The sequence below is a fragment of the Lutra lutra genome, chromosome 8, assembly GCF_902655055.1.
Source record: "Lutra lutra chromosome 8, mLutLut1.2, whole genome shotgun sequence".
Lineage (NCBI taxonomy): Eukaryota > Metazoa > Chordata > Mammalia > Carnivora > Mustelidae > Lutra > Lutra lutra.
Genome location: NC_062285.1, coordinates 10,418,770 through 10,445,622, shown reverse-complemented (window position 1 = coordinate 10,445,622; position 26,853 = coordinate 10,418,770). Strand labels below are relative to the sequence as shown.

General features: G+C 37.9%; 1 protein-coding gene across 1 annotated transcript in view; it reads left to right on the top strand.

The window, feature by feature from the left end:
* The window catches only part of USP6NL (USP6 N-terminal like), a 171,640-nt gene that overhangs the window by 17,020 nt on the left and 127,767 nt on the right, over positions 1-26,853 (top strand). The window contains exon 2 of the mRNA XM_047740866.1: positions 2,062-2,148. Coding sequence (XP_047596822.1) covers positions 2,145-2,148 — 4 coding nt within the window. The 5' untranslated portion in view covers positions 2,062-2,144. The remainder of the gene's footprint in view (positions 1-2,061; positions 2,149-26,853) is intronic.

Genomic DNA, 26,853 nt, shown 5'->3' with positions numbered 1-26,853 from the left:
TGTATGTCCAGTGGGAGGGGATAGCATTTAGAGAAGGAGAAAGAGAATGCGCACATTTTATGCCATGTTCTTCTCAGCTGCCTTGTTGCTTAAAGAGTTCCCAGACTACCTGCTTTGAGAGTAGATACGAAGACCTGCATTTCAAAGCTGTGATTAGGGTAAAGAATCTTGAACCAGTGTGTTCAGTTATAAGTAATTTCAAAGTATATTTCTAAATAAGAACTACTCCATGACATTGCGCAGTCATTCCAATACATGCATTGTTGCACATTTGTAAAGTATATTCATCACTTTAGATGGTAAGGTTATCAATGCACTGTTTATGAGTTTTATTATCCTGGCATTTTTGAAGTTACTAATTTCAGTGCTAAGAAAATTCTTGATATCTTAGGAACTTCAAGTCTTGAATACATATTTGTTCAGCATTTTATGATTATGGGTAGGAGGGGCACACTTCTTAGTGCATTGTGCTTTGATGTTGCCCTTTAGGAATTTTAAATTTAAGATCGAAAACTTCAACATAAACAGGAAAAAACATCCCCAGCTAAAGAGACTCTTAGAGAGGAAGGGAACTCCTGGATCATCTACCAACGTTAACCTCCTTTGTGTATCTGTGACGTGGGATTGCCCATGTCGTCATCATTCAGCATGCTCGGGGGGTCAGCATGTCTGACCTCATAGTGCCCTGGGAGGGAAAACAGGTCTGATGCACTCTGTGAGGCACCATCAAGAGAGTGTATTTATAGTGAGAAGCTTACATCCCGTATTCTAAAACTAACATGTAGATTATATGTTGTTTTAGATTTTCTATACAACTTCTCATTTCCTTTGGGATAAGTGGGTTATCTGGAAATGAAAATCATAGTATTTACTGCATAGATAAAGAAGAAAGCTTGTGGGGTGGGGGTCAGGTGATTACGCAGCAGCGCCATGATTATATGCCATTGCTAATTACAGTCTGCGAGTCATGCTGCGCATACAGATTTTCATTTTGTAAATTTGTATTTCTCATATATGTTACATGGCATGAGTAAAGAAGTATATAGATGGGACAAGCAATATTTCTTCAAAAAATGTTACCTGAACTTTAATCGATTTCAGAATCAGAGGTCCTTAGTACTAGGCTATTTTCTTAATCGATTTAGAAGATAATCATCACTTCTTGTAGTTGCAAAAAGTAGTTTATCAGTTAGTGAAGAAAGCTATACATGAGGAAGCACAGTGCAAATTTTGTACTGAATTTTTATTTATCTGTGGAATCTTATTATTAGATCTGGGGAGGCACTTATCCATGGATACATTGAAATACAGCATTATTCTTTATGCCTCATTTTCTTTAATATGTTAATGAAATAAGGAAGATATAGTTCGTATTTATACTAATACACGGTGATGCTTTATCTTACCTTGAAGTGAAAAGAACCAAATATGAAATGTTTTATGTAGTATTTTTGAAGTGTATTTTAAGAATACTTATAGAAAATCCCTTGAAAGGAAACGTGCCCCACATAGTTGCATAGATGTAATGGCGTTGTGTGGTGAGAGAATTTTTCTATTTTGCTGCTGTTTCCAATTTTTTAAAACAATGAAACCATATTTTATAATGAGGAAAATGCCCACTATTAGAGAAGGCTTATAGGAATAACTTTGGTCGTTTTATTTTGATAGAATATATGAATTATTTATGTATAATCAAAATAGATCTAGCAGCTGTGATGTGCTAGATCTACCCGAGATGGAGTGCTTCCTTTCTAGGACTCACTTATCTGGGAAAGGGGGAAGGAATAAGATTTTAGTAAGTGAAGACCAAGGACACCTGTTAATAAGTTTCTGTGTGATAATTACTTTATACACACTATTTGCTTTTGAGATAACTTCTTACAATGGAAAAGATGAATGTTAAAGATTGATAGGTCTTTTTTTAATATTTAGATGACACCAGAGGGTTCTTTTAGAAATAGAAAATTGTCGAAATGATTATTTTCATTTCCTTTTAGAAGATTTTATTTTAAATGCTGACCTTTAGAAAAGATGATTTCTTTCTCTTTGTTTTCTGACCAGGACATGTATTCTTCTGAGAAGCTTTGGGCAGCAGATTCTGGTTTACTCTCCGATCGGGACAGCCTACAGGGACATTTCCAGTCATGAGTAAGTGTCCATCTTTGTTTAATTTCAGGGGCCTCAGGAGCATTTGTGGAGTACTCAGAAGAAAAAGTTTGTTATGGGACAGACTGGAATTATGTCACTTCAACAGAGATTGGATAATCTGGTTCAGCCAGTTGTGCACCTGTCTCTATTAGAGCAAGGAGATCCTTTCTGATGTTTCATTTATTTGGAGAAGTTAGATGTGCTGAGGAAATCTGTGTCGTTAGTTTCTTGGCTGATTTAGTTCTGTTCCCCAAAATATTCTGTTGACTAGTAATTGGAAAGGGACTTGTTAGAAATATGAAGAGGGAAAATTTAAGTTTAAGTTGACCTAATTAGCAGAGGTTTAATTGTGTGAAGCTTAATCATTGGATAACATGGGTCAGTATTGTATTTAAGAAAAAAAAAAAAAAGATGTCTTTGATAATGTCTTTGGTGGAATGAGAACAAAGTATATCCTAAAAGACTTCGCAAATTTGATACAGATTTTATGTTCTCAGTTGTAAGGGGATTGTACTCTATGTAATATTTTCTGCCATTCCGATCCACTATTTCCATGAAGAGGAGAGCTGGATTTTACTCTTTTGTATTAACTGTTTATTTTTAGAGAGTGAGGAAAGAATTAAGATTTTTATCCTAACTGTGATCATATGATAGTTTTGATGTACTTTTAAAAAAGTACAGAGTTTCTGGTTACGAGAACTTCGGAATAGAGTGAGCATTTCCTACTGGAGAATATAATGTTGGAGAGTTCAAAAATTTTCACATGTAATTCATAATGATTATATTTATCTTAATATGAATAGTTATTCTTAACATCGATTGAAATAATTAGGCTGTTTTTGACAAATGAAAATGAGGCTGTTGTTATTGTGAAATCTTTGAGTGCTTTCTTTCTTTTTTTAAACATTTTATTTATTTATTTGAGAGAGAGAGAGAGAGAGACAGTGAGAGAGAGCATGAGCGAGGAGAAGGTCAGAGGGAGAAGCAGACTCCCCGTGGAGCTGGGAGCCCGATGCGGGACTCGATCCCGGGACTCCAGGATCATGACCTGAGCTGAAGGCAGTTGCTTAACCAACTGAGCCACCCAGGCGCCCCCTTTGAGTGCTTTCTGCTAAGAATAATATTGCAAGAAGTGAGCTCTGATTTTTGAGACTTTTCAGTGGGCTACTTTGTCAGTGGTGTGCTTTGAATAAACCAGGATAGTTGCTAGATGAGTTCAAATACAGATTAGAGGAGAAGCAGCTTTTGATATTTCCACTCCATTCATACGAAATTTTGTCAGAACGTTTGTCTACCAGAGTGCCAGCTCATAGTAAAGATGGAAATAGGAGTTTATGAAAACTAAGAAATGTCAGGCATTTTAACTTAAAAATGCTTACTGCATTTTGGGAACTTTTCATTTTACTTTGTAATCTTAGTGTTCAGTTAGCATCACCATTACAGAGTTCTTTGAGGCCAGGTACACTCTGTCTTTCATTTTTGAATCTCAGAGTCTAACAGTGTCCTGTACGCCACTGCCCCTAAAAATTCAAAGCCCTGTGTGGACAAGGGCAGAGGTGAGGGATAGTTCGTTAGGTGAATAATAATAAATTGTCTGAACCTTGTGCAAGTTTTTACTTGTAAACACAATGGCTGTATTTCATTTGTAAGATTTTTGTCTTTTTTTGTATCCATTAGTTCTTTTCTCGTTTCTGCTTGTTTTTATTTAAAAAATTTGGTTCTTTTATTAGTCTTTTATCTCTTTGTGGATCTTTATGTGCTTATTTTGAAGTCTTTTTCAGATCACTTGATTATTTTTTGTTTTGTCTCCAGTGAATTTATATTGTGGTTGTTGATGCAGTTGGAGTTTTCATCATGTTCTGCAATTTTGCAGGCTCATTCTGATGAAAATTCTTTCTCTTTCTCCTACGTCTTTGTCTTTTTGTGATTTTCCCTGCTGGTCTGGCAGCTTTGCAGTTGTCTCTGCCTGCCTTTGGAGTTCCCAGATCAGAATCAGGTCTTGTGTTAGTGGATCAGAGCACCAGCCCCGTGGTGATGCTGGTGATATCACAGATTCTCTCACCGAGTCAGCTGGCATTAGGTCAGCAGCTTCCTCAGCGGTGGCTTCAGCACGCTTAGCAAAAAAGCCTCCAGTCCAGTTTCGTAATCCAGGACGAGTGCCACCCCTGCCCCTGGTTTTAGGCAAGGAGCCTGGTTACTGACCCTGCTTCACACGGAACTCCTTAATGTACAGTTACCCCATGGGATTTACTTCCTGCTGCCTTTTCCTGCTTTGGGGCCTCACACTTGGTGTTCCTGTTAGATTTCTGATCGAGAGATGTTGAACATGTTTAGGGGCATAGGTAGGTCATTTTAGTGACTTGTTTTTTATGTTTTATCTGGTTACTTCTCTGCTTGTTGTGAAGACCGGAGAGTCATAAAGAATGAACATATAATTGGAAGTTTATAACCATAAAGTTCAAACTTCTTACTTTGCGTTGAAGATTAAAAACCCCCAGCCAGTTTCTGCTTAGTTCCCTAGCTCCTAGGGTTCCTCTTTGTTATCCTTGCGTCACATTTCCTTGCTAGTCGAGCCCCATCATGCTTCCTCCCTGTAGCACCCTGCTTGCCTCACTCTAGTTCCTGTCCTGCTCTTTAAAATCACACGGTTGTTCATTCTTATTTTCATGTAATGTAAGATCCTTGAGGCCAAAGATTTTTATTACTAGCGTGAAACACTTTTCCTGGCACTTAATAGGTGCTCAATAAATAATGCATGGCTTTGGGTGTTCCTAAGTAACATCCTTTAGTATGGGGTAGCTATTCCATGTGTTATTATCTTTAGGTGAAATTTAAGGTGATCCCATGTGAAGGGAGATTGAGGGCTGGGGTGAGGGGAGAGAGAGAGAGGGAGAGAGAGAGAGAGAGAGAGAGTGTATGTGTGTGTGTGTGTGTGCGTGCTTGTGTGTGTGGAGTGTGGCATAGGATAGAGTGTTGTGAGGAAGTGGGACAGTGTGAGAAAGGCATGAAGGCATAACTATGCGTGGTTGAGCATTTGGGAGCATAGAAATGAGAATGACGTAGAGACAGGAAGAGAGAAAGCTGGAGGAGGTGCAGTCAGGGTCTGGGGCAGGGACGTTCCAGAAGTTCGCACTTCACCCTGCAGGGCTTAAGGAGCTGTTGAAGGATTTCAGTTAGGGGAGCAACTGAAGATTTCATTATGGCAAAATTACTCTGAGAAATAGACATTTTTGTTAGATATAAGTTAAAAAGATTGGTCATAGGCCCTATTTGCCTTCTAGCTTTTTTCTTAGTTTTCAGCCCATTTTAGACTTTCTTTGAAGTAGGCTGTGAGTTTCTTATTCTTGCCAATGTGATGGCTTTCTGTACTGACAGAAGTCATTCTTGAGTAGACCACTGTGACCATAGGTTAGGGAGTGTTACAGTGTCTGTGTTAAGATGTAGTTTTTAGGGGGTTGTAAGTTTTCAAAAAGGTAGAAACTGAATATACCAGAGTTTTGGTTTTTGAAAAAAAAATAGTGAAGAATCATAGTACAGGTTAAAAAATAGGAAGATACATCTTTCAAGTCTAGATAGGATTTCCAAACCTGCATCTGGGTGAGAATGATGGATAACTAAAGTTTGGGGGTTTTTTTGTTTGTTTGTTTGTTTGTTTGTTTGTTTTCTTCAGTATTTCTTTAGAGATTAAAAGAAAGGTTAATACTTGTTATGTCTGGGTGGGTTTTTCTCAGAAGCATTTCCTAGCTCTTTCTGTGTCATGAACTGTGTGGTGGAAGTTGTCCTGCATGCGGGTAAGCTGATGGAGCTGTGCGGGGCTCCGAGGCCGTGGGCTCTGCCCGCTCAGACCAGGCTGCTGCTTGTGCCCAACTGTCCTATAAGCGGCAGGGATCCCTTCTCTGCACACCTGGGCACCCTGGGCACACCTGGGCACACCTGGGCACCCTGGTTGGGATGCCCCAGCTAAACCCTAGAGAACTGCTTAAATGTTTTAAAATGTTTTTCAGCTTTTGCTCTAGATTTTTATATATTCTGCCCTATTTTGAGGCAAGATATTTATCTGGTGGAAAAATGTATTATGTGTGTGCTATGAGTTGTGCATTTCATTGTGGATTGTTGACTATTACAATCCACAAAAAGCCTTTTGATTTTTAGTGATTAAATTGTTTTTGTTTTTCTGTATTTGCATATGTTGCAATGTTAAACACTTGTCAATGTTTTTTTTTTCTTCAAAATTTTGTTTTATCAGGTGGTGCCCAAGATGAAGTATTTATCTGAAAGTTGTTATATTTAAACTGCGCTATAATTTGAAATGGACCTCTTAGATCTTTAATGGAAATTGTAACAACAGGAGTTGTTACATAGCATTGTACAACAGTTTCCAGATGATTATTTTGGTGGAACAGGTTAAACAAAAACAAGCCAAAAAAACACACCAAAACCCAAAAATGGTTATTTAGGGTACTATTTAATTTTATTTTAACATCTTTTAACTTGAAAAAATAAAGTTTATCTGCTCTACTATTTGTAAATTTTATCTTACATACTGTATTTCATTTCCTTCAGGAAACTTTGGTTCTGTAAGTAATAAGGACATATTTTCTAAGAGAGGACTTCTGTGTCAAGTTTCTTCTGACTTGGCAATCCAGGAGTGAATCTTGCACTGGAGTGTTTGATCCGCCCTTTGGTCTAAATAAAGGAGTCAGTTTTTTGAGGTCACTTCTGAATATGAAACATTTCTCATTTAAGTGAGGAAAAAGTAATGGCGGTGAATAATTTGGGCTGTAATCTATTTGTGGCTTTCTAATAGAGTAGGAACAAATACCTTCATTCTGCAGAGCAGTACACTGAAAGTTCATGCTGAAGTGAGAACAATTTAATATTTGTTAGAATAGATAATGTTATAAGTAAGTGATAGATTACTAAGTCCTTCGGTGGTGGCATAAGGATTCTTCTGAGTCTTACTAATGGAACGAATAATATAAGGCTTTCCCTAAGTACTGGCTAAAATTTCTGTGTAGGATAATTATGTAGATATATATCTTGTTTTATGGAAGAGCTGTGTACCTTACAAGTTGGGTAGAGGTTACAGAAAAGAAAACTTACGTTGAATTATGTTTTGAATACTGGGGCATTTGCATTTAACAGACTCTTGAAAGAAATCCCTTTGTAAAGTGTACATATCTGTTTGTTATATTAAGACATTTATGCTTGATAAGTTTGAATTTTGGAAGATAAAATTTTAAATGTTAACTAAAGTGAATATATACTTGATCCTTGAATAACACAGTTTTGAACAGTGCCAGTCCTCTTGTATCATGGAAGTTTTGGATGAGTACGATATAGGATGGTATGGTGACGTATGGTAGGTAGGCCTGTGGAGAGCATAGCACACGGAGTTAGAGCTGTCTGACCCTTGTATGGTACACTTGAAACTAATGTAACAGTGTGTGGTGACTCTACTTAAAGAAATACAGCATAGTACTCTAAATGTCTTTTCCTCCTGATTTTCATAATAGTTTCATCTCTCTAGCCTACTTTATTGCAGGAATACAGCATGCGGGACCTCTGAGGAAGTATATGTTAATCAATTCTGTATCTGTAAGGCTTCTCCTCCAGAGTACTTAACTATTAGTAGTTAAGTTTTGGGGGACTCAGAAGTTAAAGGCAGATTTTCAAACTGTGTCAGGGTTCGGTGCCCTTAACTCCCGCCTTGTTCAAGGGTCAAGTGTATAATCAGAATTTTCATGGTGGGGGTGGGGATTTGGAAGTGTATGGAGACTTTCTGGTTGTCATAGTTACTGGGGAGACCTGCTGGCATTTAGTCGGCAGGGCCAGGTACAGTGTATACCAGTCTGTGTTGAGAAACAGCCTGTGTCTAACCCATCAGAGCCGTGGCGCGGTACACTGTAGGTGCGGTGGTGAAGAATGCCAACAAAAATTGCTTCTCAGATAATTTATTTGATCAGTTTCTTAGTTTAAGGCACTTCACTGTGTTAGTACTGACTATTGAAAATCAGGGGCGCCTGGGTGGCTCAGTGGGTTAAGCCGCTGCCTTCGGCTCGGGTCATGATCTCAGGGTCCTGGGATCGAGTCCCACATTGGGCTCTCTGCTCAGCAAGAAGCCTGCTTCCCTCTCTCTCTCTCTCTCTGCCTTCCTCTCCATCTACTTGTGATCTCTCTCTGTCAAATAAATAATTAAAATCTTTAAAAAAAAAAGAAAATCAAATAAACTTTACTTTTAGCTAATTTATCATCTTTTTGACCACTTGCTGCAAAAAAATGAGTAATTCTTAGTTTGATAACTGTGGGAAATTTAACATGATTTTAATGTAGTATTTCTTATAGAGTGTATTCAATAATAGCATTCAAATATAAGTATAGTATTAAGTTTTTATTGTGAGATGATTTGCATCATCTTGTGTCTTCTTGTTTTGATATGTTTTCAAACTGTAACAAGAAAAGTTGTAAAATTTTAGAACCCAAATTCTTCATATATCTTTTATCCAGTGTACCGATTGTTCACACTTTGTCCATTTAATTCTTTTTTTTTTTTTTTAAGGTTTTATTTATTTGACAGAGAGAGATCACAAGTAGGCAGAGAGGCAGGCAGAGAGAGAGAGGAGGAAGCAGGCTCCCTGCCAAGTAGAGAGCCCAATGCGGGACTCTATCCCAGGACCCTGAGATCATGACTTGAGCCGAAGGCGGAGGCTTAACTCACTGAGCCACCCAGGCGCCCCATGTCCCTTTAATTCTTTCCTGGTCTCCCTTTTTCTTCCTCTCTGTGTCACACACACTCACACATTTACATATATATAAAACAAATTGGTTTGTAGTTTACAGAACATTTTCTATGAAAATTTAGTTTTCTTTTTATCAAAAGTCATTTAAATTTGTAGCATAAATGTCACTTACTGTACTATTACAATATAATCTCAGTAAAGCTTCTAAATTACTTTTCCTAGCTAAATCTTAAAATTTCAAATCATTGACCTGCTGTTGTTTAAAAATGACATTATTTACATAGGTTTTGTAAGTCTGTCATTAACATTTTTGTTTTAAGCTGCAATATATTACATAATATAGATAGACTTGGTATCTAAATTAACTTTAATTAAAATTCTTTAGTATAATACAAACTAGTGCACTCCAGCCTCTTTATAATAGTTTTAAGATACTCTGTTCTTTTTTTTTTTTTTTTTTTTTTTTTTGACAGAGACATGGTGCTAGAGAGAACACAAGCAGAGGGAGTGGGAGAGGGAGAAGCAGGCTTCCCTCGGAATAGGGATCCCAGTGCGGGGCCCAATCCCAGGATGCTGGGATCATGCCCTGAGCCGAAGGCAGATGCTTAACAACTGAGCCACTCCGGCACCCCAAGATACTCTGTTCTTAAGAGAAATTCTTTAAAATCCCATTTTGAGAGAGTAAGTTTTCCAGTAACAGTCTTCTTTAAGGGTCCCAGAGACCTGGATTGGCTTTGCTGTTAACTAGCCATGTTAGGTATGGTCATTGGCTTGACCTCTTTAATGTGCCTCCACTCTCCGCCCCACTCCCCCCACACCTCCTGCTGCACCCTTACCCATTTTCTTGTTTTAAATATGGGGACTGGCCTACATTGTCTGGAAGCCTTCTAGTTCTAAAATTAGGATAATATCGGAACACACGGCAGGGATGTCCGTTATCACCACTGCTATTCAACATAGTACTAGAAGTCCTAGCCTCAGCAATCAGACAACAAAAGGAAATTAAGGCATCCAAATCGCAAAGAAGAAGTCAAACTATCACTCTTCGCAGATGATATGAGACTATATGTGGAAAACCAAAAGACTCCACTCCAAAACTGCTAGAACTTGTACAGGAATTCAGTAAAGTGTCAGGATATAAAATCAATGCACAGAAATCAGTTGCATTCTCTAACACCAACAACAAGACAGAAGAAAGAGAAATTAAGGAGTCCATCCCATTTACAATTGCACCCAAAACTATAAGATACCTAGGAATAAACCTAACCAAAGAGACTAAGAATCTATACACAGAAAACTATAAAGTACTCATGAAAGAAATTGAGGAAGACACAAAGAAATGGAAAAATGTTCCATGCTCCTGGATTGGAAGAATAAATATTGTGAAAATGTCTATGCTACCTAAAGCAATCTACACATTTAATGCAATTCCTATCAAAGTATCATCCATTTTTTTCAAAGAAATGGAACAAATAATCCTAAAATGTATATGGAACCAGAAAAGACCTCGAATAGCCAAAGGAATATTGAAAAAGAAAGCCAAAGTTGGTGGCATCACAATTCTGGACTTCAAGCTCTATTACAAAGCTGTCATCATCAAGACAGCATGGTACTGGCACAAAAACAGACACATAGATCAATGGAACAGAATAGAGAGCCCAGAAATGGACCCTCAACTCTATGGTCAACTCATCTTCGACAAAGCAGGAAAGAATGTCCAATGGAAAAAAGACAGCCTCTTCAATAAATGGTGTTGGGAAAATTGGACAGCCACATGCAGAAAAATGAAATTGGATCATTTCCTTACACCACACACAAAAATAGACTCAAAATGGATGAAGGATCTCATGTGAGAAAGGAATCCATCAAAATCCTCGAGGAGAACACAGGCAGCAACCTCTTCGACGTCAGCCGCAGCAACATCTTCCTAGGAACATCCCCAAAGGCAAGGGAAGCAAGGGCAAAAATGAACTTTTGGGATTTTATCAAGATCAAAAGCTTTTGCACAGCAAAGGAAACAGTGAACAAAACCAAAAGACAACTGACAGAATGGGAGAAGATATTTGCAAATGACATATCAGATAAAGGCTAGTGTCCAAAATCTATAAAGAACTTAGCAAACTCAACACCCAAAGAACAAATAATCCAATCAAGAATGGGCAGGGGACATGAACAGACATTTCTGCAAAGAAGACATCCAGATGGCCAACAGACACATGACAAAGTGCTCCATATCACTCGGCATCAGGGAAATACAAATCAAAACCACCATGAGATATCACCTCACACCAGTCAGAATGGCTAAAATGAACAAGTCAGGAAATGACAGATGCTGGCGAGGATGCGGAGAAAGGGGAACCCTCCTACACTGTTGGTGGGAATGCAAGCTGGTGCAACCACTCTGGAAAACAGCATGGAGGTTCCTCAAAATGTTGAAAATAGAACTACCCTATGACCCAGCAATTGCACTGCTGGGTATTTACCCTAAAGATACAAACGTAGTGATCCGAAGGGGCACGTGCACCCGAATGTTTATAGCAGCAATGTCTACAATAGCCAAACTATGGAAAGAACCTAGATGTCCATCAACAGACGAATGGATAAAGAAGAGTGGTATATATACACAATGGAATACTATGCAGCCATCAAAAGAAATGAAATCTTGCCATTTGCGACGACGTGGATGGAACTAGAGGGTATCATGCTTAGCGAAATAAGTCAATCGGAGAAAGACAACTATCATATGATCTCCCTGATATGAGGGAGAGGAGATGCAACATGGGGGGTTGAGGGGGTAGGAGAAGAATAAATGTAACAAGATGGGATTGGGAGGGAGACAAACCATAAGTGACTCTTAATCTCACAAAACAAACTGAGGGTTGATGGGGGGAGGGGGGTTGGGAGGGGGAGTGGGGGTATGGATATTGGGGAGGGTATGTGCTATGGTGAGTGCTGTGAAGTGTGTAAACCTGGCGATTCGCAGACCTGTACCCCTGGGGATAAAAATATATGTTTATTAAAAATAAAATTAAAAAAAAATTTATGATAATGTCTGTGAGATAATTTTCATTTCTAATTTTGCCTCGTAGAACACAGGCTATTGAATGAAACGAGAAATGCCTCTGTTAGACTAAATTAAGAAAACTTAAACATGCAGTTTTCAGGGTTTGGGGGCCTACATCTGTTGCTCCTTGTTGTCCTAGTGACTTTCAGAGGCACCTTGTTCCAACTGTTCTTCCTGCACATGTTCTCTGTTCTTCCTGCTTATTCTCTAGGCAAGTAGAGATGGAGCAGAATATTTATTTAAAATTAATGCTCTTAAATATTCATCATGTTATCTCTTTCATTAATTTCAGAAAATATTTTGATTTATACGGCTTATACTTGAATGTGTAATTAGAACTGATGTACTGGCTTAAAATTTTCCATTTCTCTTTTACATTAACTTCTCTAAAAATGAATTTCTGTATGAAAATATTATCTAATGACTTTGGTATTTCTCATTTATTGAAAGACATAGTGGAAAGCACAACTTAGTAAGTGATTTTTTGTTTTTTTTTGTATAGTTTATACAAATTCAACAAAGGTAAAAGCACATAAGGGAAGGTCTAGGGAAAAACACATTACAACAATGGCACTGAGGAAGGCATAACTTTACGCTAGGAAATAGCTGTGTTACAAACCTTAAATGAGAACTCCACTCACTTCAAAGGAGAGGAAAAAAGAAAAGAAAGGCTGTGTTGGATCATTTCTTCTACTTTTTGACTCACTGTATAAATTAGATTTGTGTAGAGGACAAGAGCTCATGCTGGTGCAGAACTCTCCTGAGTGCAAAGGCTGAAGTCTGAATTGAAAAATTTTGAGACATAAGTGAATTTTATGCAGAGGAGACTTGGCAAAGTGTCTTACTTCAACTATAACTAACATAAGTAAGTGATACGTATTATATGGTCTGGCTAATAAATCTACATATATTAATATTCAGTGTTTTTTTTTTTTTAAATAGAATCTGGACAGCTATATATTACACTTTTTTGCCTTAAACATAAGTAGATGTTTTCTGGTAAGGGAATTTGAACCTGTCAGCTTGTATGATGGATGTCATTATATAATTTTTTCCTCCTTTCCCAGAAGTGTGGAATTGATATTTCCAAGCCTGTATCTTTCTCCCTCAAAACTGATCTAAAATAGTGTTTTGATATTCTATTCTTTTTTTCTTTTTTGGAGATGGACAAGGTGACTATGAAAATAATTCTTTCTAGCTTCTCATTAAAGCTGTTGGTTAGAAGGGGTCAGGAATAGAATGAAAACATCTTCCCTATTCTTCCCCTAGCCCAGTTTCCTTCTCCTACTTTGAGCACTGAGTCATAGGTTAGTTATTAAATTCGTGTTCAGAGATAGTGGTCATGTGTAGGCAGTTGATTGTAGAGTGCTATTTTTTGCCCTGAATTCAGAAGCTGACTTCTGCTGGCATTACCTAGGTACCCTGGAGTCGAACTAGTTTTCTTTCCCACTCACTCGTTCAGAGCATTCAGGTGTTCAACTTCAAACAGTGAAACATGGAAAGATTTCAGTAAGACACTGATGTACACTCATGTTTCATTTGTATTGAATTGTAGAGCATTTGGAGTCACAATGTCTTTTAAAAAAATACAGTTGCCTATTGAAGATTCTAGAAGAATGGGATAGAAATGGAAGTTACAGGACATGTTAGTAAGGGTTTTGACAATCAGTCTCCAGTGAAGTGCTGTGTTTGATGTCTTCACTGGTTAACCTTGTTATGTTCTAATGCAAAGTAAAGTAGAATATGGTCGATTGATTCTAATCTAAAAGAAATTTGAGAATGCACACATGTATACACACTTTAAGTTTTTATATAAATTCATAGTAGTTGGTCTTGTGTATTTTCTTTAGATAATAACTTTTTGTCATTTTCTTTATGTATTGTGTAGATCTAATGAGGTGGGATGTGTTCTAGATTAGGAAAGGAGGGGCTGGGTCTTACCAGTGTGGGAAGAACATTGCAAATTTGTTTACTCATGACAATTTTGGTACCACAGAATTTGAATTTGATTTTCAAACCAGCTTGAATTTGTTGTTTTAACTTTTATCAACATAACTTTATATGCCAAATGATTGATTGATACTATTAAAATATGATCACTAAAATGTATTTCGTAGGCACGCTTTGTTATAAAAAATGTTTCTGATGGTAGAAATTACCTAGATGCTATTTAAAAGAAGGTTTCTTTACTGCTAAGTAAGGGGAAGTCTTCCTTGTCACAGAATCTCCTGAGGAAAGATGCTTCTTCAGTGTCATGGTCTTGGTCCAGGTTACCTCGTATAGAGTCAGCAGGGCCATTTTGATTTTCTTGTTTTTACTCAAATCAGCCTTAGACCTTTTATGGGAACTTTGTACTTACATGTACCTATGGGTGTATGTACTGATACATATGGGGAACATTGCCCAGAACAGGAGAATCACCCCACTCCAACTTTTTAGGTACCCAAACTGACTGTTAAGAGGAACTTGGGTCTCAGATCATTTCTTAGTAGAGGTAACTCTGTAGTTAAAAATATTACTTTAGGGGCACCTGGGTGGCTCAGTGGGTTAAGCCGCTGTCTTCGGCTTGGGTCATGGTCCCGGGGTCCTGGGATCGAGCCCCGCATCGGGCTCTCTGTTCAGCAGGGAGCCTGCTTCCCTTCCTCTCTCTCTGCCTGCCTCTCTGCCTGCTTGTGATCTCTCTCTGTCAAATAAATAAATAAAAATCTTTATAAAAAAATTACTTTAAAATGTTTGATATGTGGGGCGCCTGGGTGGCTCGGTGGGTTGAGCCTCTCTCTGCCTTTGGCTTGGGTCATTGTCTCAGGGTCCTGGGATTGAGCCCCGCATTGGGCTCTCTGCTCGGCGGGGAGCCTGCTTCCCGCCCCCATCCACCTGCCTCTCTGTCAAATTAAAAAAAAAAAAATCTTTAAAAAATAATAAAATAAAATGTTTGATTTGTATTACAAAGGTGAAGTCATTATTGTCTTTCCCCCTAAAATGTGCTGTAAAAATTGTTAGCCATCAGAGGTTTTCATCTAACTGGAGAGATGTGCTTTTCTAACTCAGTGCTGAACTGCATTCTGATGGAAAATGACAATGTTGAGATCTGCAAAGTTTTCCTTCTTATTTCTTCCTTTGATTAGTGTGTATCTTTTTAGCATGTGAAATTCTGCCTCTCTTTCCCAACCAGTGCAGCTTAATTTTTTTTAATAGGATTAATTCTTTATTTTTTTGTATTTCTGAAAATATATTAAAAAAATTTCATATATACAAAAAATTATTTTGTAACTATTTGAAGTAGGTTGTATGTATCACACTCCTCTACGCATTTGTCCTTCAGTGTGTAGCTTTGAAGAACAAGGACGTTCTTTTCCGTAACCACAGTAAAATGACTACATAGGTGAATTATGTTTATCTAGTCTATAGTCCTGTTGTTGTTCAATTTCCCAACAGTGTCCTGGAGAGCAGATTTGCTGCCAGTGCAGGGCCCATCTGGGTGTTACCCACCAGCTTCATTCCCTTGTCGGCCCTCTGTAGTCTCCTTGAACCTGGGACAGTCCCTCAGGAATTCTTAATCTTTCACAATACTGGTGTTTAGAGTAGCCCTCAGGTGAGGGTTGTCTGGGGTGGTGGGGTTCCTCTAATGAATGGGGTCTTTCCTAACGTGTGTGATGGTTTGGAGGCATTCCTTCAGGAAGCTTGTCTGGAAGAGAAAGGAAGATGGCATGGTGATCTCTCCGCTTTTTTCCATTTAGCTCTTTAACAGAAAAATTTCCCATTTCTTCCTTAGTTGAAATAGGATTCATAATGTTGCATAAGAATGGGATTTATTGTCTGCTTTACTAGTTTGTTTTGCTTTTATTATGAAGGCTTGAGAAAAAGGTGGTGAGATATTTTCTAGAATATGAGATTGACCCAGAAAGGGGACAACATTCAACTTTTATTGAGAGAAGTTTCTTTCTGTACAATTCCCATTTTGAATTATGTTGACAAAATCTCAAGATGCTGTCGAACAAATACTTTGAAGGTAAAAGGTGTAGTAATATTGAATTTGCTTTGTAGCAATAAACAGCAGAAGCTCTTTATCACTTGAGATCACTTCTCTAAGGATTAGCTTTTCTTATAACTTGGTGCCTCTTTGTCTTTGTCCTAATAAATTTTCCTCAGCTAAAAATAGAATAAATGAACATATCAAGACTGATTCTCATTAGGTTTTAGAGATTTATGGGTTATATTAGATTTTAATGTGAAATGTCAGGATAGTTACCATCTATAGTTACGACTCTTAAAAGTTTAATAATTGCAGGGAATAGTGAAAGTTGGAAAATTTGGAATATTGCAGAGTATAAGAGATTTAAATCTTGCTTTTTCGACAACTTGGAGACACATGATGCTGTAAATTGATTTCTTAAAAGAAGAGTCATGGTGTTTAAATCTGATTTTTAAGACAAATTTTAAGGAAGGGAATATATGATTTTGAATAAATAATATCTTTTAGTATTAACAGATACGAATGAGCATCTCCAGGTGTACTGCTGCAGGGTTGGTCTTTGGGGATACAGACGAGAACAAGACAAACGTGGTTGGTGGCCTCTAGAGCACAGAACTGGTGGGGAAGACGAGTAATGCACAAGTAGCATGGTATGATTAGTATGAAAAGAGGAATGCAGGAATCTGGGACTGCAAGGGAACCTATCTGCAGGAAGGGCCGGAAGACCACTGTTAGGAAATCACATTCCAGCCGAGGTCTGGCTAAATGAAGAGGAGGAGGGAGAGATTTTGTTTTGTCTTGTTTTTTTTTGTTTTTTTTTTTTAAAGATTTTTTATTTATTTATTTGACAGAGAGAGATCACAAGTAGACGGAGAGGCAGGCAGAGAGAGAGAGAGAGGGAAGCAGGCTTCCTGCTGAGCAGAGAGCCCGATGTGGGACTCGATCCCAGGACCTGAGCCGAAGGCAGCGGCTTAACCCACTGAGCCACCCAGGCGCCCCTGTTTTGTCTTGTTTTTTAAAGATTTATGTATTTATTTATTTGAGAGAAAGAGCATGATCCTGCATGCATTGGGGGAGGGGCAGAGGGAGAGACTCTTTCAAGCAGACTCCGAGCTGAGCACAGAGCCTATGTGGAGCTTGATCTTCCATAACCCCACCCCCCTCTTCCTTCCCCACTTCCCCCAGCAACCCTCAGTTTGTTTTGTGAGATTAAGAGTCTCTTATGGTTTGTCTCCCTCCCGATCCCACTTGTTTCATTTATTCTTTTCCTACCCCCCAAACCCCCCATGTTGCATCTCCACTTCCTCATATCAGGGAGATCATATGATAGTTGTCTTTCTCCGATTGACTTATTTCACTCAGCATAATACCCTCTAGTTCCATCCACGTTGTCGCAAAGGGCAAGATTTCATTTCTTTTGATGGCTGTGTAGTATTCCAGTGTGTGTGTGTGTGTGTGTGTGTGTGTGTGTGTGTGTGTGTGTATACCACGTCGTCTTTATCCATTTTTCTGTTGATGGACATCTAGGTTCTTTCCATAGTTTGGCTATTGTGGACATTGCTGCTATAAACATTCGGGTGCACGTGCCCCTTCGGATCACTACGTTTGTATCTTTAGGGTAAATACCCAGTAGTGCAATTGCTGGGTCATAGGGTAGCTCTATTTTCAGGGACCTATGAGATCTTGACCTGAGCTGAAACCAAGAGTCCATGCTTATCCTACTGAGCCACCCAGGTGCCCTGGGAGAGGGTTCTGAATAGAGGGAACAGAGTGCGTGAAGACCTGGAGTTGAGAGGTTGAGATTAAGTTTAGGAAATGAAGGAGAATTTAGAATTGGTAGAATTAAGTAGTGGGAGGAGATTAAGTTTGTAATTTTAGTTTAGATAAACACCACAATGTTGCCTCCATTCACCTGATGTCACTGAAACTAATCTGTTTCCTTCATCTTTACAGTCCCCTTTTCCTGTTGTTTTTAAAGTATAATCACGACAATAAAGTAAATGCATTTTGGAGATAGGGAGAAAAAAATATTGTAACCCCCGCCCCGTACATGAAAGCAGCCTTTTGCTTTTTTGCATATGACCCTGTGGTCTTATCCAGATAATATGTGTGTGTGTGTGTGTGCGCGTGCGTGTGTGTATTTTTAAGATTGATTGATTTATTAGGAAGAGAGTGGAGGGAGGGGCAGAGATAAAGAATCCTTAAGCAGGACCCCCCCCGCCCCCCCGAGCATGGAACCTGAAATGTGACTGGATCTCATGACCTCAAGATCATGGCCTGAGCGAAACTGAGAGTCAGATGCTCAACTGACGGAGCCACCCAGGTGCCCCCAATACTATATATTTTTATATAATTGGATTCATAATGTATATACAATTTTATATTTGGATTTCTGACATTGAGTTGTATTTAGACAGTTCTCCTATTTCTATAATTGTTTTTCATTATTCAAATTCCTAATTATCATATTCATTAAACATAATGATGCATGGTAACTTACTTAACTGTTTCCCTATTGTTTGGTTATTTAGGATGCTTCAGTTTTTAAAAAATTTTGCACAATGAGTATCACTGGTGAATTTGCCCCTTTTCTTAATAAAACAAACTAGAGCGAATTCCTTAGGCTAGATTTACAGTACTGACATGTTTTTGCCTATGTTTGCCTGTCTCTCTTAAAAGACTGTGCTAATTTACAGTTACTGTGGTAATTGGTATCCAAGGATATATTTCACTATGACTAGTTTAGTAGGCTCAAAATGGCATTAAAAGTTGCTTTTAGTTGCATATATTTGATTTTTAGACAGGATAACTTTTTTGTCTAAATTGTAAAATACATATAACATAAAATTTACCATCCTAACTGTTTTTAAGTGTACGGTTCAGTAGTGTTAAGTATATTTACATCGTTGTGCAGCCAGTGTCCAGAACCCTTTTTATCGTGAAAACCTGACACTCTGTGCTTATTAAAGAACTTACTAAGCAACTTCCGATTTCCCTTCTTCCATCCCTTGGCACCCACCATTCATCCTACTTTCTGTCTCCATGAATTTGATTACTCGAGATACCTCATGTAAATGGGATCAGACAGTATTTGTCCTTCTGTGACTGTCTCATTTCACACAGTGTAATGTCCGCATAGTTCACCCATGTTGTAGCAGGCGCCAAAATTTCCTCCCTTTTAAAGACTGAATAACTATTTCGTTGTTTGGATTACCCCATTTTGGTAATGGACAAGTTGGTCTGCTTCCACCTTTTGGCTATTACGAGCAATGCTCCTATGAGCATAGGTGTACAAATGTCTCTTTGAGGCTCACCTTTCTTTTGAGTATATACCCAGTTCATTTGAGTGTATACCCAGAAGTGGAATTGCTGAATCATCTGGTAATTCTGTGTTTAATGTTTTGAGGAACTGCATATGGTTTTCCATAGTGGCGGCGCCATTTGACATTGCACAAGTGTTCCAATTTCTCCACATCCTGGCCAACTCTGTTGTTTTCTGTTTTTTTGATAGCCGCCATCCTAATGGGTGTTGAGGTGCTATCTCATTCTTAGGATAACTTTTTTCACGTGTTCACTGTTTACATTTTTTTCTTGTATCATATCCTTTTAAAATAGACCTTTCTACCAGATGCTTATGGGAAAATCAGATTTTTAACTCTGGATGATGCTTTTGTATCTCCAAAAATGTATTATGAAGCAATATAGTTTTTTAATACGTGCATTGGAACTTTATATGTTTCTTTGGGGACATGGGTCATTTTGTGATGGTTAGCAGAGAGACACAATGCATAGTATACAGAAAAGTCAGAGAGGAAAAAGGTTTCATCAAGGAAGGAAGAGTAGAGAGTAATAAGTACCAAAGATCAGTTTTGCCTGATCTATTGTTCTGTCAGGGACTCTGTTGGTGGTCTTACTTCCTGTTAAAATTAATGTATTATGGCGAATTTTAGATTCTGTATAGTGGAAACTCCAGAAAGATCTTTTTGAATGTTAGAGGGACTTCTGTGTTTAAATACACAAAACACTTTGGTAAATTCTGTGGAAATTCCTATGTCTTTATATTTTTTTATACATATGTGTGTATGCATATGGACATTTGATCTTTGATGTTATATTGAATTATTCATCTAGATTGAATTATGATTTATTCTAAGACGACTGCTTTTCAGTATGTGTTTTTTATGGTAATGAATTTTTAAGAGCTAATAATGTTATTTGACAGCTTTGTTAGAATCTGGGGTAGGTCAGATTGTTTGGTGTGTTTGAGTTCTTGATTTTGAAATAAAGTCATATTTAAATTTCTTCATTATGCCTAGAAAGCCTCTTTACTTTGTAACTTTTTTGTCCATCTGCATGTGGCTTTGGAAAGTCAGAAGAGTCAATTTCTACATAAAGGGAAGCTTTCTTTAAAAATTCAAAATGTGCTAATTCAGGAATTGGAATATGTTCAGTTACAATGTGCTGTGTGTATCCTTTAATTCCTGCTATTTTTCTACTTAAGAACACTCTCCTGTCATTCTGTTCTTACTTGCAGGAGTTATTTCAATTGTAATTCAGTGGCTAATTGTGTAAATGTGTTTAGTGTCCGTTTCTTTTGGTAGAGTGGAAGGAGGTTGATCACCCTTGTAATACCAGCAACTAGCATTGTACCTGGTCCGTGCTTAATAGTTTTTGTATGGATGAGCAAAATTTTATTGCCTTTAAAATGAACTTGCGATATGGCAGTACATGAAGAATTTCTAGGTGTTATGAGGATAAATTGGGATAATATATTTTCATTCTCCACGTTTTTGAAGTGTACTTTGAGCGTATTTATGGCAGTTTCCGCTGAGCCACAGAAAGTACAGAAGCTTCTTTTTTTTTTTTTTTTAAAGATTTTATTTATTTATTTGACGGAGAGAGATCACAAGCAGGCAGAGAGGCAGGCAGAGAGAGAGAGGGAAGCAGGCTCCTTGCTGAGCAGAGAGCCCGATGCGGGGCTCGATCCCAGGACCCTGAGATCATGACCTGAGCCGAAGGCAGAGGCTTAACCCACTGAGCCACCCAGGCGCCCCCAGTACAGAAGCTTCTACCTAGCTACTGAGGTTTCTTGGCTGCTTGTTATAAGCAGAATGAATTGCCCTTTTATAAAATACCTTTAAAAACTGGGTTTGAAAGAACTTCTAACTTAATCACATTAATACAATTACTTTCGTTCATAAACAGTTACTGCCGTCTAATATGCTTTGAGATTATGTGAAAGAGGGATAATGTCATCCGTAACACATATTCTGTGGCTCTTTCCACATACTGCAACTTCAGGACATTTTTATTTTATTTTATTTTTAAAGATTTATTTATTTATTTGAGAGAGAGAAAGCGAGAGAGAGCATGAGCGAGGAGAAGGTCAGAGGGAGAAGCAGACTCCCCGTGGAGCTGGGAACCCAATGCGGGACTCGATCCCGGGACTCCGGGATCATGACCTGAGCTGAAGGCAGTTGTCCAACCAACTGAGCCACCCAGGCGTCCCAACTTCAGGACATTTTACCTTCCTATCTTTTTAAATTTTATCTTACCTTTTTCTCTGTGAAAAAACCTGCAAAGATAGTTGCTTCTCTTTGACAGTATTAATTTTTAAATACCCCATATAAATTATTAGGAATTACTGTAAGAGCACCTCAGCACTATTTAGACAGAAAATATTGTAGATACTTGGTATGGAAAAAGGGATATGGACAAAAGTCAACAACGTTTATTTTTATAATCAACATACATTTTATTCCATATTGATGAGTTTATAGTGATTGGTTTTCAAAATTGTAGAACAAAGTGTTTATATCCCACCTGTAAAAGCTAAGTAGAATGACAAAGGAATGAAGTATATTAAGCTGATTTATTAACCCAAGAGGAGACTGGTCAGAAATGGGTTTATGGTTTGATATTCAAAAGCCTTTTTCCATTTGCTGGTCATTTGACGTCCTATTTACAGATCGTTTTTGTCACAACAAGTGTGGCCTCTCACATTTTTTCCCGCTCATTTATCTACATGTTCTGGAAAAACTGACAGTAGTTTAATTCTAAAATATATTTCCAGGAAAGCCAAAACAGTTTTCTGAAAAGTGTGTAGAAAAAACCCTAAATCATTGCCAAGAATGAAAAGATGCTGGGTTGTTATTCATATGATCAAAAAATTTTTTGGACAAAACACAGTACAAATATCATTGTCTGTGTTTATTTTAGAAAAAAGATGTTGATGAAGTGTTCTGAAGTGTGAAAACATACCGATTCCAAACCAGTATATATAATGTTACCTCATTTTTGTAAAAGCAACCAAAAAATATATGGGTAAGTCTAAAAGGTAGTCTCTGTATGGTATAGGTCTAAGAGAGATTTTATTTTATTTATTTATTTAAAAAATTTTTTTAAAGAGATTATTTATTGAAAGAGAGAGAGAATAAGTGAGAGAGAGCTTGAGAGGGGAGAGGGTCAGAGGGAGAGACAGACTCCCTGCTGAGCAGGGAGCCTGATGGTGACCATTACTGGGACTCCAGGATCATGACCTAAGCGGAAGGCAGCTGCTTAACCAACTGAGCTACCCAGGTACCTGAGAGATTTTATTTTCTTTGGGTTTGTTTTCATATACTTATTTTCTACTGTGAACCTGCATTATTTTAGTAATAAGAATAACTATTAGAGATGTATATTTACAGAAAGAAGATAGGGACCTTTTATTTATTTTTTTTAAAGATTTTTATTTATTTATTTGATAGAGACCGCAAGCGGGCAGAGGCAGGCAGAGAGAGAGGAGGAAGCAGGCTCCCTGCTGAGCAGAGAGCCGAAGCGGGGCTCGATACCAGGACCCTAAGATCATGACCCGAGCCGAAGGCAGTGGCTTTAACCCACTGAGCCACCCAGGCGCCCTGATAGAAACCTTTTAAATTAGTTTGTAATTCTTTAAGATTCTAGGGTGTTGGTCTGAATTATCTACAGCGTTATTTGTGGGGAATAATAATATAATTTTGTTTTAAGATATACTGATTCTCCAAATTTCTTTTCACGTGGGGCCAAGAAAGATGGTCCAGTGAATTTGTTTATGGTTTTATTAAATGAATGAGAGAAAGAAAAGAAATGAGATCAAAGTCAATCTTGTTTTCTTTCTTTTCCTGGTGTTTTGTTTTGTTTTGTTGGTGAGTGAGGAATGGTAGAAAAAGATTTCTTTCCTCTGCCTAGTTGATTTTTCTTTATATCATTTGACACATAATTCCTATTTTTGATCCCTAATGAGCAGAAAGAAGTTGACTTTGGCTTTGTATTTTCATTGGGAGAAAGGAAAGTGACATAATCTGCAGCGTCCCTCTAGGTGTGTGGGGAACACTCCTACCCTACCGCCTCTGGCACTTCTCTCTGTGCTCTTCTTGTCTCATTCTGGGCCCTCCCCGGCTTCTTCCCTTTGCCCCACTCTGGGAATGCTGGATTGGGAAGTGATGGGGAGGAAGCTTTCGGGGGTTGTCTAAAGTTTGTGGTTTTGAGGGTGGCCATTTTTAACAAAAATACAAACATAGGAAACAAGATTGAAGAAAGAATGTTTCTTGGCAAAAAAGAACTAGCTCACAGCTGGTTGCAGGCAGTCCATTGGGAGAGCACGTATTCTATTTCTCGTCTGCGGAGCCACATTGGAGCTCTCATGTGTAGCAATGTTTTTGTCTTAAGCACTTCAGTTAAACTCTGTACTTTTTTGGGTTTATCGTTGCATTGTTTCAGATATAGATTATGAAGTACATATTAAATAAGATTTTCAGAGACTATGTTTTAGAACACTTTTAGGTTTACAGAAAAGGAGTGGAAACTGATAGGTGTTCTCTCATATCCCCTAAGAATACTCCCACCTTCCCGGTTTCCTCTGTTACTAACATCTTGCATTTGTAAGATTCATTTATGGCAGTTGATGAGCCAGTATCAGTGCATTCTTGTTAAAGTCCATAGATTAAATGAAGGGTCACTATTGGTGTTGTACGTTTTATGGGTTTTGACAAATGTATAATGACATGTATCTACCATTACAGTAGCATACAGAGTAGTTTCTCTACCATAAAAATTCCCGGTGCCCCCCCCCCCACCCCATTCATCCTTCTCTTCCTCTCCCTGGCAACTATTAATCATTTTACTGTCTCCATAGGTTTGCCTTTTCCAGAATGTCATATAATTAGAATCATACACTATGTAGCCATTTCAGATGGGCTTTCTTTACTTAACATTTAAAGTTCCTCCATGGGTGTGTGTGTGTGTGTGTCAATAGCTCATTTCCTTTTACTGCTGAACAGTATTCCATAACCTGGATGTAGGAGTTTGTCTGTCCATTCATGCTCTGAAGAATATGTGATTGCTTCCAAATTCTAGCAATTACAGATAAAAAACTGCTATAAACATTTGTCTACAGGTTTTTGTGTGGATTTACGTTTTTAACTGATTTGGGTCAATAACAAAGAATACGATTGTTGCATAAAATGGTGTTTGTTTAGTTTTGTAAGAAACCACCAAGCTGTTTTCCACAGTATCTGTATCATTTTGTATTCCTGCCAGCAGTGAATGAGAATTCCTATTCCTCCACATCTTTGGTAGCATTTGTGTTGTCAGTTGTTTTATATTATAGTCATTCTAATAGATGTGTAGGGCTATGGCAGTGTCTTAATTTGAAATTTCCTAATGACATGTGATGTTGAACCAACTCTCTTCATACGCTAACTTGCCATCTGTGTATCCTTTTTGGTGAGATGATATGGAACATTTAAAAACCAAAATATAATTCATTTTTTTAAATAGTAAAATGTGTTCTGTGTAGAAAAGTATAGTAAAATGAAGACAGTGAAAATTGATCTATAATACCACTGTTCAGAGGAAAAGTGGTTGGTAACATTTTGGTATTTTTTCTTTGTGCATACATCTTTCTCTGTGTGTGTGCGTGCGTGCACACGTGCACGTGTGTATAATTCTGTAATAGTGGAACAGTAATAGTGGAATCATAATATTTGGACCTTTCATGTTTAGTTGTACACATTAACTTTCCTTATGTCATTCTTCTAGAACAGTGGTCCTTGGCTCAATGTTAGGATCATTTGAGGGAACCTTTAAAGTTTATGATGTTTGGGCTGTACCTGGGACAGTGAAGTCCAGATCCCTGTAGATGGACCAAGGCATCATACTTTTTAAAACTTCCCAGGGGTTTTCAATGTGTAGTAAAAATTGAAAACCACTGGTCTCAATATTTAAGAAAAAATATAACTCCTCAAAGATAACATGAACTGTGATAGCCTTTTTATAAAGTTTGGAACAACCAGACAGCATCACAGGGGTGTTTTTGTGTGTAAGATGGGGAAGGAGATAATATTAGATCGATTGATACAAGGGAAATCAAGGGAATCAAGGGAGTTTTATTAGAAACTCTTTTTTTTCCCTGGATTTAGAATGCTTGTTACTTTGGGTTGAAGCAGGAGGGTGGGTTAGTGGTTGGGGGGACTGTAGATTAAATGCAGATTATTGTTAATGTCCTAGTTTTTTGTTTGTTTTGCTTTGTTTTGTTTTTGAGTGGTTGCATTGTGGTGTATTATTAAAAATAAATAATTGAATGCATAAATAAAACCAGGCCATGCACAGACCCATGATAAGATCCAAGGAATGTGATTAAACCAATTCTTTGTGCCAGAGGGCCAGTAAGGAAAAATAATAGATTAGCAAAACTATCACATTCCTCTTATAAGTGTATCTAGTAGGGTTTGATTTTCACAGTGGTTTGATACCCAGGGCCACCCAGTTGAAAAGTGAAGAAGGAAGGGGTGCCTGGGTGGCTCAGTTGGTTAAGTGTCTGATTTTGATTTCAGCTTAGGTCATGATTCCAGGGTTGTGAGATCAAGCCTGGTGTCTGGTTCTGTGCTGGGTGTGGAATCTGTTTAAGATTCTTCCCATTGTGGATGTTTTCTCTCTCTTTAAAAAAAAAAAAAGAAAAGGAAAGGAAAGAAAAGAAATAAACAAGCTATGCCTTAGTAGCCAGAGATTTTATATACTTCTCTCTGAAATTCTGTATCCGTTCTACTTTCCTCACAGAGGTCTTTCCTAATGTACTTTGTCAAAACAAGTATATGATGAATTTTGATGAATAATTATTTACTTTAAATGAATTTTTAGCTAATGTTACTTACTGTGTTTGATTAAAGGAATCGTTGGGTTATTTTTGTTCCTCATCTCCCATGTTTCTCCTCTTGGAGCACTGTGCCACAATGAGGTGCCTGAGGGTTGGCCTTTTTCTTGTGAAGTGGGTCAAAGGTGATTGCATCAAGGGAGATGGAGACGGCCCCCTGCTGCCTGCGTCTCTTCAAGCAGCTCAGCTGTAGTGATGAGTACATGTACAAGTTAAAGATCTGGAAATTAATTCTTTGAAGAGTGCCCATGCCAGAGTAAGCCCAGAGGTATGTGTGTTTTCACAGTTTGCATTCCAGGAGGATGCAGAATGATCTTTGGGGCAAAGGAAGCATATGAGAATGCATATAAATGTGTGTATGTGTAGATACACATACACAGACTTAACAGAGCGTTTTTACAAATGTGGAATTCTCTTTTATATTATCTGAGCCTTTAAAAATCTTCTGCTTTGTATGATTTCAGTATACATAAATATGAATATATACCCTTTATAAACAAATACATATACATAGATTGGGCAAAGTACTCAGAATTTAAGTTTATTTTGAAATAATTTCAGACTTAGGAAAGTGTTGTAAGAGTGACACAACAATTCTCTTATTCCTTTACCTGGATTTGCCAAATGCTAAGATTTTACCACATTTATTTTCTCATTTTGTATTAATATAATTTTTTTTCTGGACCCGTAGGGGGTAAATTGAAATATTTACCCCTAAATGCTTCAGGGTGTATTCCTAAAATCCAGGATGTTCTGT